The 17,277-nt window shown below is 41.9% G+C and overlaps 1 protein-coding gene across 1 annotated transcript in view; it reads right to left on the reverse strand.

Annotated features, from left to right (window-relative positions):
• LOC132130650 (collagen alpha-1(I) chain-like) overlaps positions 1–17,277 on the reverse strand; it is a 72,281-nt gene that overhangs the window by 37,769 nt on the left and 17,235 nt on the right. The window contains exons 2-4 of the mRNA XM_059542422.1: positions 1,394–1,538; positions 973–1,131; positions 22–217 (exon numbers count right to left, since the gene is read on the reverse strand). Of these exons, the coding sequence (XP_059398405.1) occupies positions 22–217; positions 973–1,131; positions 1,394–1,538 (500 nt within the window). The remainder of the gene's footprint in view (positions 1–21; positions 218–972; positions 1,132–1,393; positions 1,539–17,277) is intronic.

The following is a 17,277-nucleotide window of genomic DNA, read 5'->3' on the forward strand; positions in this document are numbered from 1 at the left end:
AATGTTGTTTTACATACTGACCTCAAAAGGCGTCTCAAAACCCTCAATGATTCCGCCCACCATAACCAGGCCATCAGTGGAGATTCCCAAACCGTCCTTGTATGCCCAGTCCACGCTCTCAACCATGGAGCAATCCACATACAATGCCAACTGGCCCGAGGAGATGCTGACCGCCACACGGTGCCAACCCCCATCAGACAGCACTGCCACAGGGAACCTGAAAATGACACGACGGGTTTTGAAAAATAAACTACTTTATTTAGTTTTCTTGACAGGGTGGGCTGGTAAAATCACATGCTAAAGCATCGGAGAACAGGAGAGTCCGGAGAGAGTTGGAAGAACCCAAGGAAAGCAGAAGCCATTAAATTTCCTGGCAAAACATTCAGAGCCATAATGCTTCCTGTCTGTGTAATGACAAATGACGTTTTTTTTTTGGTATAAGCAAGCTTAAACTAAACAGAAATCCATATGAGAACACAGTAAGAATATTATGGCATTGTTATTTTATAAATGAGAATCACAAATAAGTAAAATGTGAGCGTAAAAGTTCCATTTATTAGGCGACAGGTCCAAATATTAGTTTTGAGAGGCCATGAGCTAAATCCCATGCCTCATTTACACATCTCGACTGTAAGGCTTTGCTTAAGTTTAAGCCACATCCAGAAATCTTGGTTTAATATATCACAGAGCTCCTCAACACAGCGGGGTCAGTGCTTGTGTTTAAAATTAACCCTTGGCCAAAACTAATACTTTCATAAGAATGAGGAGACGATGGGGTTTTGTCATCATGGAAGAGGAACAAAGAAAAGAAAAGAAAAGAAAAGAAAAGAAAAGAAAAGAAAAGAAAAGAAAAGAAAGAAGAAATATACAGGGACTCCCCGATATTTCCTACATGGTAAATACAAGAGATACAATTAAAGGTAAAGAGTTTCCCAAACACTCTCCCTGTCAGTCACTGAACTGAAGACTCACTCGTAGTATCGTTGTTGAGTGCTGATGAAGGTAAAGGTGTAGGCACTAATACGAATCTGCAGGAGAATATGTCCGTTTGGGCAGAGGAAGGTCAGCACACTGCGGTCTTCAGACTGGGAGCTTCGCAGATGCAACAGCAAACTGAACTCATCACCAAACCTGAGAAAGAAATGAGAGAGAAAGGCTTAGAATTACATGCCTAAGTTGACTTAATAATGAATAAATTATATCAAATATACAATTCAAGTTTCTTAACATCAATTGCAAAGTGGTTTTGAGGGTATTCTCACAAGGACACAACATTTCTATATTGTCTATGTACATGCATTAAGACTGACGCACATACAAACCAAGTTTGCAGTGTCTAAACAGAAAAACATAAAAAAAAAAAAAAAATTCAGCTGAAAGTAAGTGTGTACACCTGTGTCCGAACACCTGCCGTAGTGATATAGAGAGGGTGGAGTACTGGCCTACATGTAGGACTGGACATCTTTGGCTTTCCTGCGTTACTGATGCATTGCTGCGATTAGCCACCTGCCACAGATGATCAAGAAGGTCTATTGGTTCTGCCAAACAAGAGGAAAAAAAAAAGTTAGGCCCATTGAGCACATTTTTTACTAAACTTTTTTTTCCTGAAAGACAAGAGGGTGGGTACGTCACAGGAGCACTAGGTCTAACCTAGATTGCAAAATGGATCCCTGACACATCTGTTTTGTATATCTCAGCAGGTACAGATGAAAACCGAGCCTGTAAACAAAAGGCTCTGTTGTCTAGGTGCATTTTTGCAGTATTAATCATTAGCTCTGTTGAGGTCTTAGCAACTCTGAGGTAAGTCTGTGTGAGAGCAGTCACTTAGGAAATCAGTTTACCACATGGAGAAACAGACCTGTTCAGCCCTTTCATTGAGAGGGTCATAACAAGTCAGCTTGTCTTAAAAGGTGCAGTCAAACCCCCAGTGCCCACCATTGTGTTCCCTCTTTAACATGCTCATTTCCTGTGGGTGCTGAATGACTTAATTTACAGAGTATACTGTGTGCTTGCTAATGTTTATATGTGTGTATATCTCTCATGCCTTTTAGTGTGCAGCATTGTGCAAAATGAGACAAATAAATCTTGCTGACTGCTGCATTTAATCAAATGAGAAAGAGAGAGTGGTACTCAGAAAGCACAGTTTATAATGAGCAGATCTAAAACACACCTGGCAGAGCAGCCAGTTTACACTGTGAGAATAACTGATCCATCACCATAGGCTTTGGATTGGAGTGCAGACTTCATTTAGAAGAAATTCATGTTTAGAATACAGTGTTATGGCTGATAAACCAAAACAGATTTTGGAAAATAAATAAAAAAATAACTCATTATTTACTGGATAAAAAAATATAGTAAATATAGTATAGTAAAACAGTAATTTTGTTAAATATAAAAATCATCTAATATGCTGATTTGGTGCTTAAGAAACATTTCTTATAATCAATGTTGAAAAACGGTTGTGCAGCTTCATATTTTTGTGGAAACATGATACATATTTTCTATATTCTTTGATGAATAGGAAAGTTCAAAAGAACAGCATTTTTCTTTAAATAAATGTTTTATAATATTATAAATGTCTTTGCAGATCGAATTAATGCATTCTTGATGTAAAATCCTAAAAAAAAACATCTTACTGATACCAAATATATGAACGATAATGTATGTGTGTGTGTGTGTGTGTTTGTGAGATATTATTTGTACCATTTTGAGTAATTAAAAAATATAAAAGCTAAAATCAATCTGTGAAAGATTAGCCTACCATAAATGTTATTATATTATTAGTATTTCTAGCTTTAAGTGAATAGCAATCAACAAATGTAAGCTAAATGTAGAAATAGGATAAATGAGCTTGTAAAAACATGAGATGACATGGACATAGACAAAACTAACAAAACTACACTTACGACTGCTTCTTCCGACACTGTTAACAAGGAGGAGAGTGAATCAACAGGTTAAGTGAGGATTCTGATGACTGAACATGCACATGAAGCACAGCTGATATACACACTGTGTAACGAGCACTGCACCAGGACTGCAAGCCTTTTTCCAGGAACATGTAATTGTTCCAACAGGATTACACATCCCCCTCTTCCCTTACTCAAGGGAGAGTCTCATAGTAAACACATTCCAAAGTGAACATGCTCAAAACTTTCACCAGATTTGTTACCAGATCAATAGTTCTTACAAAAATTTTCTTGAAATATGAATATATTCTTTAATATAATCTTTTTTGCTGCAATATAACAGTTCTAAATGAACACCTAGATTCTCCATAGCACTCCTGCCAATTTCATGGTAGTTGTCACATCATTTACGGCTGTTAGTCAAGCTGTATCAGTCACACAGTTACATGCTGGAAACATTTGCAGACCCCTATCTGATGAAACAGACTAAAATCAACCTCGCAAAACACTATGATTGTTCCTGAACCATTAGCCAACAATATTAACAAATCCATGAGCTATCCAATGGAATTTTTTATTGATATTCTAGGAGAATTTGGCTCATGTCTTGTCCTTACAATGATATCAACAAACTGAGTCTGCTGGCTGAAAACAAAAGAAGAACCTGCTTTAGACTAACAAAAAGATCCATAAATACTGAGGAGATGACATCACACTCACATCAAAGCTCAGATGATGCGGAGTTTAGTCCAGATGTGGAGATGTTGTCATTTTAAATTACATTGGAATAAAAGATCCTACAAGGATGTTCCACTCATTTAGATTATAAACTAGAGATTTATAGAGAAATTTGCTTATGAAGCACCATGGCAATATGGTATCATTCATCAAAAATCTCTGAAAAAGAAAGAAATACATGGAGAAGAAGAGAGAACAAAGGGGACAGAAAAAAACAAATAAACCTGATATCGTTCTTACTTGAAACACATGCACTCATAAACTACCGCCATATCCTGAGGGCAGTGTGGTGTCCGGATTTCAAAACACGGTTCATGTTTAAAGCTGTGTTTATGACAGGGGAGATTGTTTTAGGGGGCTCACACAATGCATACTGTCTGAATACTTACTGTGAGGGCTGTGGATGGTGCATTCTCATGAGTCAAACATTTTCCATAGGCTCAGGTCTACATGGCTGTGCTGGGGAGCAGCCGTGCATGGCTGTCCTCTAGGACACATCATGTCTGCAAGCTGTACGACTGCCACATGGATGTGCAATAGATTGAATAACAGGTCTCTTCAGTGTAGCCACAATAAACCCACTCCGACAAAACACAGCCTCATTAATTACAAGTTAGTAAGAGTTGGTGTGGAAAGTGTGCTTTGAAACTATCGCTCTTATCATTCATAAAATAATAATAAAAAAGTAATACAATTAGAACACAGAAGAGTTTAATCAAAAATGCTTTATTAGTTAAAGGTTAAATTACAATATGAATATGATTAAATGTAGTACCGCAATTATGTAGGGCAGCCTGAAGTGTTCCCAGTCCCAGTCCCCTTCGAAAAAATCTAAATCAGTTTACCAAATACTCAGTTCTACCTTTATATCAACTTGATTTCTTTCAGTTAACACAGGTTTTGTTTTTTCTTTTTGGAACTGATTGTAGGCCTGATTTATCTGAACTTCTGCACCTGAGTTTTTGAGTGAACACTGGCAAAATTATCTACAAATTAAGTATTTTACACTCAAAAACTGAGGTGCACAATCTCAGATCAATGTGGGCTATGACAAACCTGGTGCAAAAAGAAATACAAAACATATGATAACCGAAAAAAAAAGAATGAATCCATGATTTGATGATCCATGAATTCAGCATGAGAGATTTAAAAGCCATTTTCAAAAGACAGGTCATTTTTGACCAGGAACACTAAATTAAGTAAAGGATTTTCAGCACAGCACAAGGGTTAAACAATTTCACTAAGCAGTCAAAAGGTTTTGGTAATTTAAAAGTAACTAATATAAAAGTATCAAGTACAAAACCACTGTTTCATTCCCTGTCACCACCTCTATGTGATGCATAATGAGAATAATTGATCAAATGTCAGAGAACTATTTGAATAAGGATTGTTTGGCATTATGTAAGTAATTATAATATATGATTATAACTTCTCCATGGCGTCTCAGCAGCCATAACACAGTACTAGTATTGTTTTCCAAGACATGCATCAAAAGCCACAAATGCATCTCAAATGAAAGCCCCTTCAGCTCTGCCCATTCCCTGCAGTGAAGACCCTCATGATTACTCACACGTGCTTGTTGGAACATTTCTTGAGAAACAAACAACATATGTCGTAAAATGTGCATGCTCTCTTCCAAAATACAGAGCTAGATGGACCACTTGGAGAGGTCGAGAGTGAACAACACAAGAGAACATAAAAAAAAAAAGAGTGTAGAATGTGTCAGAGACAATGTAATGGAAAGATAATTTGAAGGCAGAAGAATTAGTTGTTCTGCCCTGGTAGTAAAGTCTGCTCCTCTCTAATAACTCTTCTATAATGGTTTGTATTGGTTAGAAGAATTCGTCAGTAGACTCATTTTAAACAAGATGGTGCAGGAGGATTGACCTAAAGAATAAAAGCAAAGCCCTTACGGTGAAGCCATAAATACATGAGCCACAGACAGCTTAGAGTTTAAAAGCACATGGAATGACAAGACCAGTGGTGGACAGTAACGAAGTAAATGTAATTCATTACTGTACTTAAGTAGCTTTTTTGCATATCTGTACTTTAATGAAGTATTTAAATTTGGGGAGACTTTTACTTTTACTCCACTACATTTCAAGGTCAAATATCTTACTTTTTACTCTATTACATTTTCAAAATCAGTCGTTCCTTTTTATTTATGAGTGGATAAAAACTTAACTGGTCAAACGAGCCACCAATCACAGCACGCGTTTAGTTTTGAACTTGTTTTACTTGCCCCTGTTGGCGCCTTGGCAACAGCGCGAATATAGGATTCAACGTGAATGACGTGACATCACATCAATGCAACAGGCATAACATTGAGCGCCAGTGTCTTGATAAATGATGGAAGAAACTAACGTTACTTACTCTAACATGCCACAACACCCATGGCCTTATTTACGCACTTTTTTTGAAGTTATTGAAAAGAAGAACGAGTCCTTCATTTTTAAGTGCCTTCTCTGCCTACCTCGGCCCTGTACAATTTCGTCATACAAGAATTCTCCTTCCAATCTAAGGAAACACGTAGAGGTAAGCCATTTTCATTTCACAATTTTTTTAACGTGAAATCTAACAATAGCTTGCAGAAAACTGTTTCATTGTGTATGTTATATGTGACGTCACGTCACCATGGACATTGTACACGTCGTCAGCTAAGTTAGCTGTTTAACCATATTTCATAGTATTTGTTTTGCTGAGGGCTCTGATATTGTGAAATTCTATGTTAACATGTTATGTTGGAATATAAATTCTATTTTGAATAGTTTTACATGCAGCGTATTCAATTCCATTTATTTGTATTAGGATTTTTCACAATACATATAGTTTCAATGTATTTTTACAGAAAGTATGTCTACATTACAATTTAGAGTGATCTGTTATCAGAGGTGACTGTGTCCAAGTTATCTATGTCAGAAATTTACAGTTCTAAGAAAAATCATGCTGTTATTAGCTAACATCTTATTTTAATTTAAAGTAAACAATGAGCTAATTAAAGTAATTATTACAAGTTGGGAACATAATGATTACATTATAGGAAAATTTAGCATTGGTGCATGTATGATGCTAAAACAGTTGACTGGTGGAGTGCTCCTTATTAACAGTGATTGTTATTTTCAAAAGTTCAGCTTCCAAAGACTGTGATCTAACTAAGCCTATTCTGAAAATAATGTACATTGTAGCATACATCTATGCAGAGGTGGGTAGAGTACCCAAAAACTGTACTCAAGTAAAAGTAAAAGTACTTCTAGAAATATTTACTCAAGTAAAAGTAAAAGTACTAGTCTTGAATAGTTACTTGAGTAAGAGTAAAAGAGTATCGGATAAAAAATCTACTCAAGTAGTTAGTTACTAGTTACTTTGGGTCATATATACTGAGCCTATTTTTATTTAGATATATAGATAAAATGTATGTAATGTATGCGTGCGTGTATAAATGTATATATTTCATCAGCCTTTACTCCAATTTATGTAATTTATTATAAAACCCTGTCTGTTTACTTAAGTAACAGATTTAGGTGTCATGCCATAACATATTTTTAATACGACTGACTTTATATTAAATGTGAATTTAACATTGAAAGTTAATGTGATATAAATATTGCTACTAATCTTTAATTGTTCAGAAAGAGAGCAAATAACATTTACATTATTAAAGATCATTTTCACTGACAGTCTAGATTTCAATCACTCTCAGAAACTCCCATTAAAATCACTGAAACTGTTAACACTGTGAAATCAATATCTTAATTAAAGATTCGTACACACATCTGCACTTTGTTGTTTCTGACGAGAGAATTCGCCAGAAAGAGGTATTCAGTCAGTGAGCGAGTGAAGGAAGAACCGGCATTTTAGCGATGACTCATCGGAACACCTCCGATTGGCCAATGCTTTAATAAGCTCAAAAGAATCATGTGTGATTGGTTATAATGCGCATTGCTGTAAAAACGCATCTATCTCTGGCTCAGCGCCAGCAAGCAATCACAGATCTGATTTTAGCAGCTGGACTTGCTGAACGTACTCGCACCGGTGTGACTGTATTAAAAATAAATAAAATCTTAATCGGCTATTTTTTGTCTTTTGGAAGCTGCATTCAACTTGATTCCCCTTATAAGCCACACACGTACAACAAACTAATGTTACAGTGGTATCGTGTACAGTAATCGAATGTAGCCCAAGTTATTACCTGTTAAACAGTAGACAGCACACGCGGTGTTCATCTAATAAGGATCTCCATCGCTAGCAAATAATAGCCTTTGCAGATTTGCTTTCAATTCAGTGCAGTTCCAGCGACGTTTTCAACGCTCTTTCTGTTCTTACAACTCTGAGTGAACCACTTCAAACGCTCAGCGCGTGCGGCAGGGAACTGAACGACTCATTCAAACTGATTCATGAACCAATTCACTCGTTTGCCAATTGGTTTGATCAAACCTTTGAACAGAATTGACTCAAAAGAATGAATCATTCGCGAATGGGCATCGCTCATTGCCCAGAGAAAAGTAGACGGGCGTTTGGAATAAACTGAAGCATTTATAACAATTATTGCTTTAAGATAAAGTAACGAGAGGAGCGTCGCCCACAGTAACGAAGTAAAAGTACAGATTTTCCCCCAAAAATTTACTCAAGTAAGAGTATAAAGTACCCATCTTTAAATATACTCCGAAAAGTATTAGTTACCCCAAAAAATTACTCAAGTAAATGTAACGAAGTAAATGTAACTCGTTACTACCCACCTCTGCATCTATGACATGCTAAAAGCACATGAAATGCTTATTTTATTTAATCAAAGAGAGGAGACTGATCTCTGGTTTAACTTAATGTTTTGAATGTTTCCTCTTTGCAGAGAAAAACATGGTAGCCACATGCAGAGATATATTGCCCTAACAGCGCCAAGGAAAAGAAAAAATGGAGAGCGAGGAGGCTCCTTCAACCTCCAGACAGTTGAAGTTGAGAGAAACCAAGCTAGTCACACAGAAGAATGTTGATCATGCAGTGTTGAACTTTGTGACCCAGAGTCTACAACCCTTTAGTGTGGTGGACCAGCCATCATTTCAAGCTTTCTTGCATGAACTTCAGCCTAACGCCTCTCTCATGTCAAGGACCACTCTGCGACGTAAGATGGATGAGGCAGTACTTGAAATGAAGAAATATCTAAAAAAAAGCAATGTCAGGGATCGATTTCATAGCAACGACAACAGATTGTTGGAGTTCAAGGAGAAGAGGTTTCATCGGTGTCACTGGCCACTGGGTTGATCCTAACAGTCTGGAGAGGTGCTCAGTAGCACTAGCATGCAGGCAGCTCAAAGGTTCTCACACATTTGATGTTTTGGCTTGCACACTAAATGACATACATTCTGAATTCGGCATACAGAATAAGGTTGTTCGAACTACTACGGACAATGGGTCAAATTTTTTAAAGGCATTTCGTATGTATGGACAGCAAGATGAGAACAATAACTCTGCTTCAGGTGAGGCTGAAGATGATGAGATCAATGACGAGATGTGTGGTGCTGATGAGGACGTGGATGTGGATGGTGTTGAGGTGGACTTTGTAGAGGTCACAGCTGTTTTAGATGAAGATGATGGCTTACAATTACAACTTCCGAAACATCATTGATGTGCCTGCCATTTATTAAACTTGGTTTCCACAGTGGATGCAGCAAAAGCCTGTTCAAATGAAGCCTACAAGAAGCTGTCCCGATCAGCATTCGCTAAGTGTCATGCACTATGGAATAAGTGTGGCAGATCTGCTGCTGCTGCAGAGATTATAGATGACACTTGCAAAATTCAGCTGATCCTCCCCAACGCAACAAGGTGGAATTCCTTATTTCTCGCCACTGAGAGAATTCTTCGAATAATTAAGGATCAGGGAGAGGGGGCTATCAGAACCGTCTGCACTTCATTCAAGTTGCCAATGTAAGTGCTGGTTTTTTTATTCTTCTTCCATTTCTTTAAATTCATGTTCCAGTAATGATAATGGTAAATGTTTTTTTTTTAAACTCGTTACTTTGAATAGTTGTTTGACTACTCCATGCTCAGTAAGGATTGGATAGGAGTAGATACTGGGAGAAGTACAAGAATGTATGACTCTTGAGGGCCTAGTAATTCCACTGTTTGTAAAATGACACACACACACACACACACACACACACACACACTTAAAATTGTAATGACATGAAATTATTAATTGTTGTTGTTTCAATGTGTGATAGGCTGAGTCCAGTTGAAATTGCCTTTCTGGAGGAGTATGCCAGGACCATGAGCCCTGTTGCCAAAGCCCTCAACATTCTTCAGGCTGAAATCGATGTTCTGATGGGATGGCTTCTGCCTACTCTGACCCTAGGTAAGATTATTTTATTTTTATTTTTAAAAGTGTCATTAGTTAAAGATTCAGAGAAACTGAGCCAAATGTTTTTTTTTAAGATATCCAACTAAAATTTTATCTTGACATTCTCAATTTGTTTAGGTTTGTTTAAATACTGTTCTTTTGATATTTTAATCTGGAGAAATGTGTGATTATATTAAAGTTTTGCTTCTTAGCATCTATGCGAATGTCCATTTCAGGCCTGGACTACATCAAGGACCATCTGGAGGAGGAGACTTTGAATCAGCCGCCAGCTGATGGTTCCAGTGGCTCTGAGGAAGAGGACTTCTTTGCGAGCATGAAGTCTACTCATGGTCAGGAAGGTATCAAGCAGTTAGATGGCTACCTTGCCTGCAAAGCTGATGACAAAGACATTCTCAAGTCCTTCCCATCAGTCTGTAAGTTGTCTTTGAAGCTCAATACTGCTTTACCCGTCTCTGCAGCTTGTGAACGTCTTTTCAGCACAGCAGGGCTTATTTTCAGTCCCAGGAGGGCAAGAATGGACTCACACAACTTTGAGAATCAGCTCCTTCTCAAGCTGAATAAAAGATATTGCCACTTTAGTTAGATCATAAGTGCCATACTGTAATAGCATGCTCACCAAAAGTACACTTAATGGAAGGCTGATTAATAATGTTTACTGTCACAACTATTGTTCATTGCCATTTGAGGCTTGTTATTTTAGTATGTCACTTGTGATGACAGGTTATGTAATTTGTTTTGAGATTTTCACACTATGCTGAGGTCACCTTAGTTGATATATTTTATTCATTTAATTTTTTTTTTACCAAGTATCACCAGGTTTCATGTGAAGCAGTATAGAGTTAATAATACACAAATACTGACAATTACATGCAAAAGCATTACTAAATATTGTTCCTGACTGTGTGGGGAAATTCATAACTGAAATAGTATTATATACACCTACTATATGCAGTTGTGACTGGCAATTGCGTTTCTTCTGATCACAAACACTAGTTCCTATTACAGTGAATCTGATATGGCCAGTTTATATTTATACATAGAGACATTCAGATATGATATAGTAAAGGAAAACGTCTCAAGGTTACGTATGTAACCCTAGTTCCTTGAAGGAACGAGACGCTGCGTCGAAACGCTTTTGGGGAACGTCCCTGACGAGACGGACTCTGAATATCGTGTGCAATCAGTCCATCGGAAAGGCGTGACGTCACGGGCGGGGTGACGTAGCGACCAGGAAGCTATAAAAGCACGTGCCGTGCAGCTGGCTTCAGCTTCGAGTAGGGAAGCAAGCGCCGGCAGGGGTGCCGGGAGTATGGCTCTGCGACGCAGCGTCTCGTTCCTTCAAGGAACTAGGGTTACATACGTAACCTTGAGACGTTCCTTTTCAGGAACTCGAGCTGCGTCGAAACGCTTTTGGGGAACGATGTGCCCACGCTGCCAGACTTCCAAATCCCTGCCTAGTGTGTAGTCAAAAGAGCACAGCTAAGACGAGAGAACAGAAGAGCCCGGCGTGGCTCGCATGTCAAGATCGTAAAATCGGACAAATGTGGAGGGCGTGGACCACCCCGCAGCGTTGCAGATGTCCAAGAGGGACACACCTGCTGAGAAGGCCTTGGAGGCCGCCATACTCCGAGTAGAGTGAGCCTTGGCCCCCAAAGGAGGGGGAAGACCAGAGGACTCATAGGAGAAGTTGATAGCCTCGACTATCCAACGACTAAGGGTCTGCTTGGTGGCAGGAGAACCCTTGTTAGAAGGACCGTAGCAAACAAGCAATTGGTCTGATTTCCTCCACAGGGCAGCTCTGTGGACGTATGCGTCCAGTGCTCGCACTGGACACATACAGTTTAGCTTCTCTTGGTCTGGCTCCCGAAAGGGAGGAGGACAGAAGGCCTGCAGTACGATAGGCTGTGGTGTAACAGAGGGAACCTTCGGAACGTAACCCGCTCGAGGGTATAAGAATGCTTTGGCCATACCAGGGGCAAAGTCTAAGTAGGTAGGGGCCACCGAAAGGGCCTGAAGATCTCCAACTCTCTTTAGTGAGGTGATTGCCAGTAATAGGGCAGTTTTAAGTGTCAGATGTCTATCTGAGATATCTTGTATTGGCTCGAATGGAGCTTTACAAAGAGCCTCTAGAACCACAACCAAATCCCAGGGGGGAACACGGGATCGTACTGGAGGTCTCAGCCTCAGCGCACCGCGGAGGAAACGTGTAACTAGGGGGTGTCTACCCACTGACTGACCATTGAAAGGGACGTGGAAAGCAGCTATGGCCGCCACGTAAACCTTTAAGGTGGAGTGGGATAACCCCGCAGAGAGCCTGGCTTGTAAAAACTCCAGAACTGTACCAACTGGGCAGTCTGCTGGGTCAAGCTGGCGGTCTCTGCACCATGAAGTGAAGAGCTTCCACTTCAGGGCGTACAGTTTCCTCGTAGAGGGAGCTCTGGATTGGAGTAGGGTCTCAACAACCTCGGTTGAGAGACCAGCTGCTAACAGCTGTGCCCCCTCAGGGGCCACACCCACAGCTTCCACAACTCCGGGCGAGGGTGAATTATCGTGCCCTGCGCCTGTGAGAGTAGGTCTGTCCTGATCGGTATCTCCCAAGGAGAGCCGTCGAGGAGCGAGACTAGATCTGAGAACCATACTCGGCCCGGCCAGAACGGGGCTACTAGTAGTAGACGGGCCCCGTCCCGGCGTACTCTCGCCAGAACTCCCGGGAGCAGAGCGATAGGGGGAAAAGCGTACAGACGAAGCCTCGGCCAGGTCTGTACCATAGCGTCCAGTCCCAGAGGAGCTGGATGAACTAGAGAGAACCAGAGGGGACATTGCGATGTCTCCTGAGTCGCAAAGAGGTCCACCTGGGCTGTACCAAATACTCTCCATATCTGCTTCACCACCTCGGGGTGAAGCATCCATTCCCCGGGCCTCGGCCCCTGTCTCGACAGTATGTCTGCTCCCACATTCAATCTCCCAGGAATATACGCTGCTCTGATCGAGAGGAGCTTGCCCTGGGACCACAGAAGGATCTGGTGTGCCAGTTTGTACAAGGGGCGCGAACGCAGACCCCCCTGGTGATTGATATAAGAGACCACTGATGTGTTGTCGGTGCGCACCAACACATGGTGACCTCTCAGGTCTGGGAGGAAATATTTCAATGCTCGATAGACCGCTAGTATCTCTAGGCAATTGATGTGCCATGTTAGATGGCGACCACTCCACAGACCGCGGGCAGGGTGGCCGCTCATGACCGCACCCCAACCGGTGAGGGACGCATCTGTCGCTAGCGTTACACGGCGACAAGGAACTCCCAGCACCGGGCCCTGATTCAAGAACCAAGGTTTCCTCCACATGTCTAAGGCACGAAGGCACCGCCGCGTGACCTTGATAACTCGACGTGGATTTCCCCTCGGGGAAAAGCCCTTGGACTTGAGCCACCACTGTAGGGGTCTCATGTACAGCAGGCCAAAAGGTACCACGTTGGACGCAGCTGCCATCAGCCCTAACAATCTCTGGAATTGTTTGACAGTGAGTGACTGGCCTTCCTTGACTCTCTCGACTGATGTGAGGATCGACTCGATCCGAGCAGGAGACAAACGTGCCTGCATCGTGGTCGAATTCCACACTACGCCTAGATAGGTGGTTCTCTGAACTGGAGAAAGTACACTCTTCTTGGCGTTTAGTCTCAAACCCAGCTCCCCCATGTGTGCGAGAACGACATCTCGATGTCGAGCCGCCATCTGCTCTGATTGAGCTAGGATCAACCAATCGTCGATATAATTTAAAATGCGGATGCCCTGCATACGGAGGGATACCAGAGCCGCATCCATACATTTCGTGAACGTGCGGGGTGAGAGTGCGAGGCCAAAGGGAAGTACTCGATATTGATAAGCTTTGCCCCCGAAAGCGAACCTCAGAAACTTCCTGTGTTGTGGAAGGATGGATATGTGGAAGTATGCGTCTTTGAGATCTATTGTGACAAACCAGTCCTCGGCTCTGATTTGAGCTACAACCTGGTTGACAGTGAGCATCTTGAACTTCAGTGACATAACCGAGCGGTTCAGGAGACGCAAGTCGAAGATCGGACGCAACCCCCCATCCTTCTTTGGAACTATGAAATACCGGCTGTAAAATCCGGATTCCCTGTCTAGAGGAGGGACCACCTCGATGGCCTCCTTCCTTAATAGGGTATTCACTTCTCGTTCCATAGCCAGAGCCTGCTGGGGGCCGACCACAGTCGGTGTAACCCCGTTGAACTTCGGTGGTGGAAGACCGAACTGAATGCAATAGCCTCTTTCTATTGTACGCAGGACCCATTGAGATACATTTGGCAGTAGCTTCCACGCTGCTAAATAATCTACTAAGGGAATCAGTCTCTCGAGACTGACCTCTGGTGTAAGAGGCCCCCGAAGGGGCGGCGAGCATCCCAGCTCCGCTACGCTCACGGGCGGAAGTAACTGGGAGTGGCGCTCGCTGGAGGCCGCTGCGCCCTGAAACTCTGGCAGGGTTGGCAGACCGACCTCCTGAGGGTGCTGAGGTGAGACGGGCACCGTGTAATGAGGTGAACCGCGCTCTACCCCAGCAGGGGCTACCCTCTGGATCCTGGCGTCAGGATCTTTTCGTCGAGGACTTCCGGGCTTCGATGACAGATCTTAAATCGGCTTTCGCCCTAGAAGCCCCCGACTCAGAGCGTCGTTGCCCTCGGCCCCGACGTGGGGGAGCACGAGTGGCGACGCTCTGCTTCTGCGCTTCCCGGTGTGAGGAGCCGGTATGTGGCGTGGTCATCTCCCGCCCAGATGCACCACGAGAGCGACGAGGGAGGAAACTCTGGAACGCCGCCGTATAGTGAATCAGGGCCAAAGAGGCGGGTCGAATACGGGTGTTTCCACGATCTCGATAACTCATCATGGAGATCGGGAAAATATGGAAGGCTCCGACGTGGAGGTGGTTGCTTCGGCCGCAGAAAGCGTTCGTCTAATCTGCTTCTCTGCGGCTCAGTCTGTTTTTCAGCAGGCCAGTCGATTTTTAATTTATCTACTGCCCGCGTGACCACCTCCAAAAGCTCCTCATACTGGGGCGACAGGGGTGGCGAATCCCCAGCAACAGTCTCCACATCGACCTCCTCGGAGGACGAGAGGTGAAGAGCTGATCCCTCACCCTGGGGGGAAGAAACCGACGAGCGTGCTTCCGAACCCAGGGTTTGGGCGCCGGATCTGGCAGATGAAGAAGGAGATAAGGACTGGCCCGTCTCCATTCTTTCTGACAGATCCACCTGCGAACCCCACGAGTGCAGCAGCCGCTCTGCCTCGGCAGAAGCGGGGCCAGCACCGCGAGGAACGCTGGTGAAGGCTCCCTCCTCGAAGAGAGCCCTCCGGGATCGAAGCGTCCGCATTGGCAAACGTTCGCAATGCGGGCAGTCGGCCCCCTCGAGAGCCGACTCAGCGTGCTTCGATCCCAGGCAAGCCACGCACAGCCTGTGTGTATCCCCACTCGTAATGTAGCGAGTGCAGGGAGGAACACACAGTCTGTAACGCGGCTTGGAATCGCCCTTCAAATGTTTGGTCTTTAGCTTTTGCTTAGGCATATTGAGCTGTTTTAGCGATCTTTTTAAGCTAAGGGACAGACAACAATAAATAGGACCAACAGGACAGACTTTTGCACATGCACACACAGAGCGCTTGCTGACAGATTCGAAGCTGAAGCCAGCTGCACGGCACGTGCTTTTATAGCTTCCTGGTCGCTACGTCACCCCGCCCGTGACGTCACGCCTTTCCGATGGACTGATTGCACACGATATTCAGAGTCGGTCTCGTCAGGGACGTTCCCCAAAAGCGTTTCGACGCAGCTCGAGTTCCTGTAAAGGAACTCATGTTAACCTGTGTTTTGCAAGTTCAAGTTTAAATAAAAACTTGGATAACTGTTACAAATAAATGTTAAACTGAAACTAACTGCTCATAAGTCCTGTTATTTCATTTAGTTCTAAAGGAATTTTTTGTGCTTATGAAATTTTTTTTAGACATCAGTGTCTGACTAATTAATGTCATTTTATTAATAGATTGGTGTGCCAAGAGTGACATTAGAGTCTTTATGTAGACTGAGTTAAGCAAGAGTCTTGTGACAAAAATGATAATAGGACATTATAGCCATAAAAAAAGCATTGTACTTGGATACTTAAGTACATTTGAAGGCAAATACTTTTGTACTTTTACTCAAGTGAATGTTTAAAGGCAGCACTTCTACTTTTACTTGAGTAATATTTTACCTTGGGTATCTATACTTTAACTCAAGTAAATGGTATGTGTACTTCGTCCACCACTGGACAAGACTGATGCAAAACAGTAACATTTACATTACAAGGTGAAATAAATAATATCCCACTGCAAGCATTTAAATTCACATGAGCAAAATACAAGAAGGATGTAACCCAAAGGCTTTAAGTATGACATGTTTAAAGCAAATTATGTCATAATTCTGCAGAAAAGCTTAAATTGGAAAATTCAAAATGCCTGTATACTAAAAGTAGCCTATGGTCAAATATGAATGAAGTAAAGCATCTTCCTCAGCATATCCTGTGAAAGCAGGCTAGTTTTGCTCCTAAGAGCCCAAAACACAGTGCCAAATGTCAGTATTGCGTGGGAGGTGTTTTCAAACACACCATAACACTGGCACTCAGGGACTGTGTTGATGGAACACATGTGAAGACACTAAATAAAAGCCAGAATTAGCCACAAGTTACATCATGTCACATGCTGCATCTGTGACGCAAAACTTTGATTGCAAAAACTAGATACAGAGCCACTACGGTCTCTGAAAATGTTTTTAATTATGCACCATATCTGGGCTTCTCAGTCTTGCTGATAATAGCAGATCGTGAAGCTCTAGTGCAGAATTAGTACTGCATATCTAGCACTTCAGAAAAGTAAAGGAGAAATATACTGTAGGTGGTGGACTGTGGAATTGTTTGTTAGATTGTGGTTTAATATTTTAACAGTTTTTAGCAGCATTGTTTTAATGGGGATCAAATTTAGACAACAAAAAGAAAATGTATCATGTGGACAATGTGCTTTCCTCTGTTGTAATGCGAGAATGAATATGCCATTTAAATTCCAATTTAAATTCCTGACTTTGAAACTTCATTCAGACTTTGAGAATATGAGGCAGAACTGCAATTCGAATTTGAATTTAAAGAAACAGAATTAAATCATAGACAAATGTAATGTAGAATGTTGGCTTAATAAAGCAGTGTTTTAAGATAAAAAAATCCAAAGTTTTTAGACTTTATAAACAGAC

The sequence above is a fragment of the Carassius carassius genome, chromosome 47 (assembly GCF_963082965.1).
Source record: "Carassius carassius chromosome 47, fCarCar2.1, whole genome shotgun sequence".
Taxonomy (NCBI): Eukaryota; Metazoa; Chordata; class Actinopteri; order Cypriniformes; family Cyprinidae; genus Carassius; species Carassius carassius.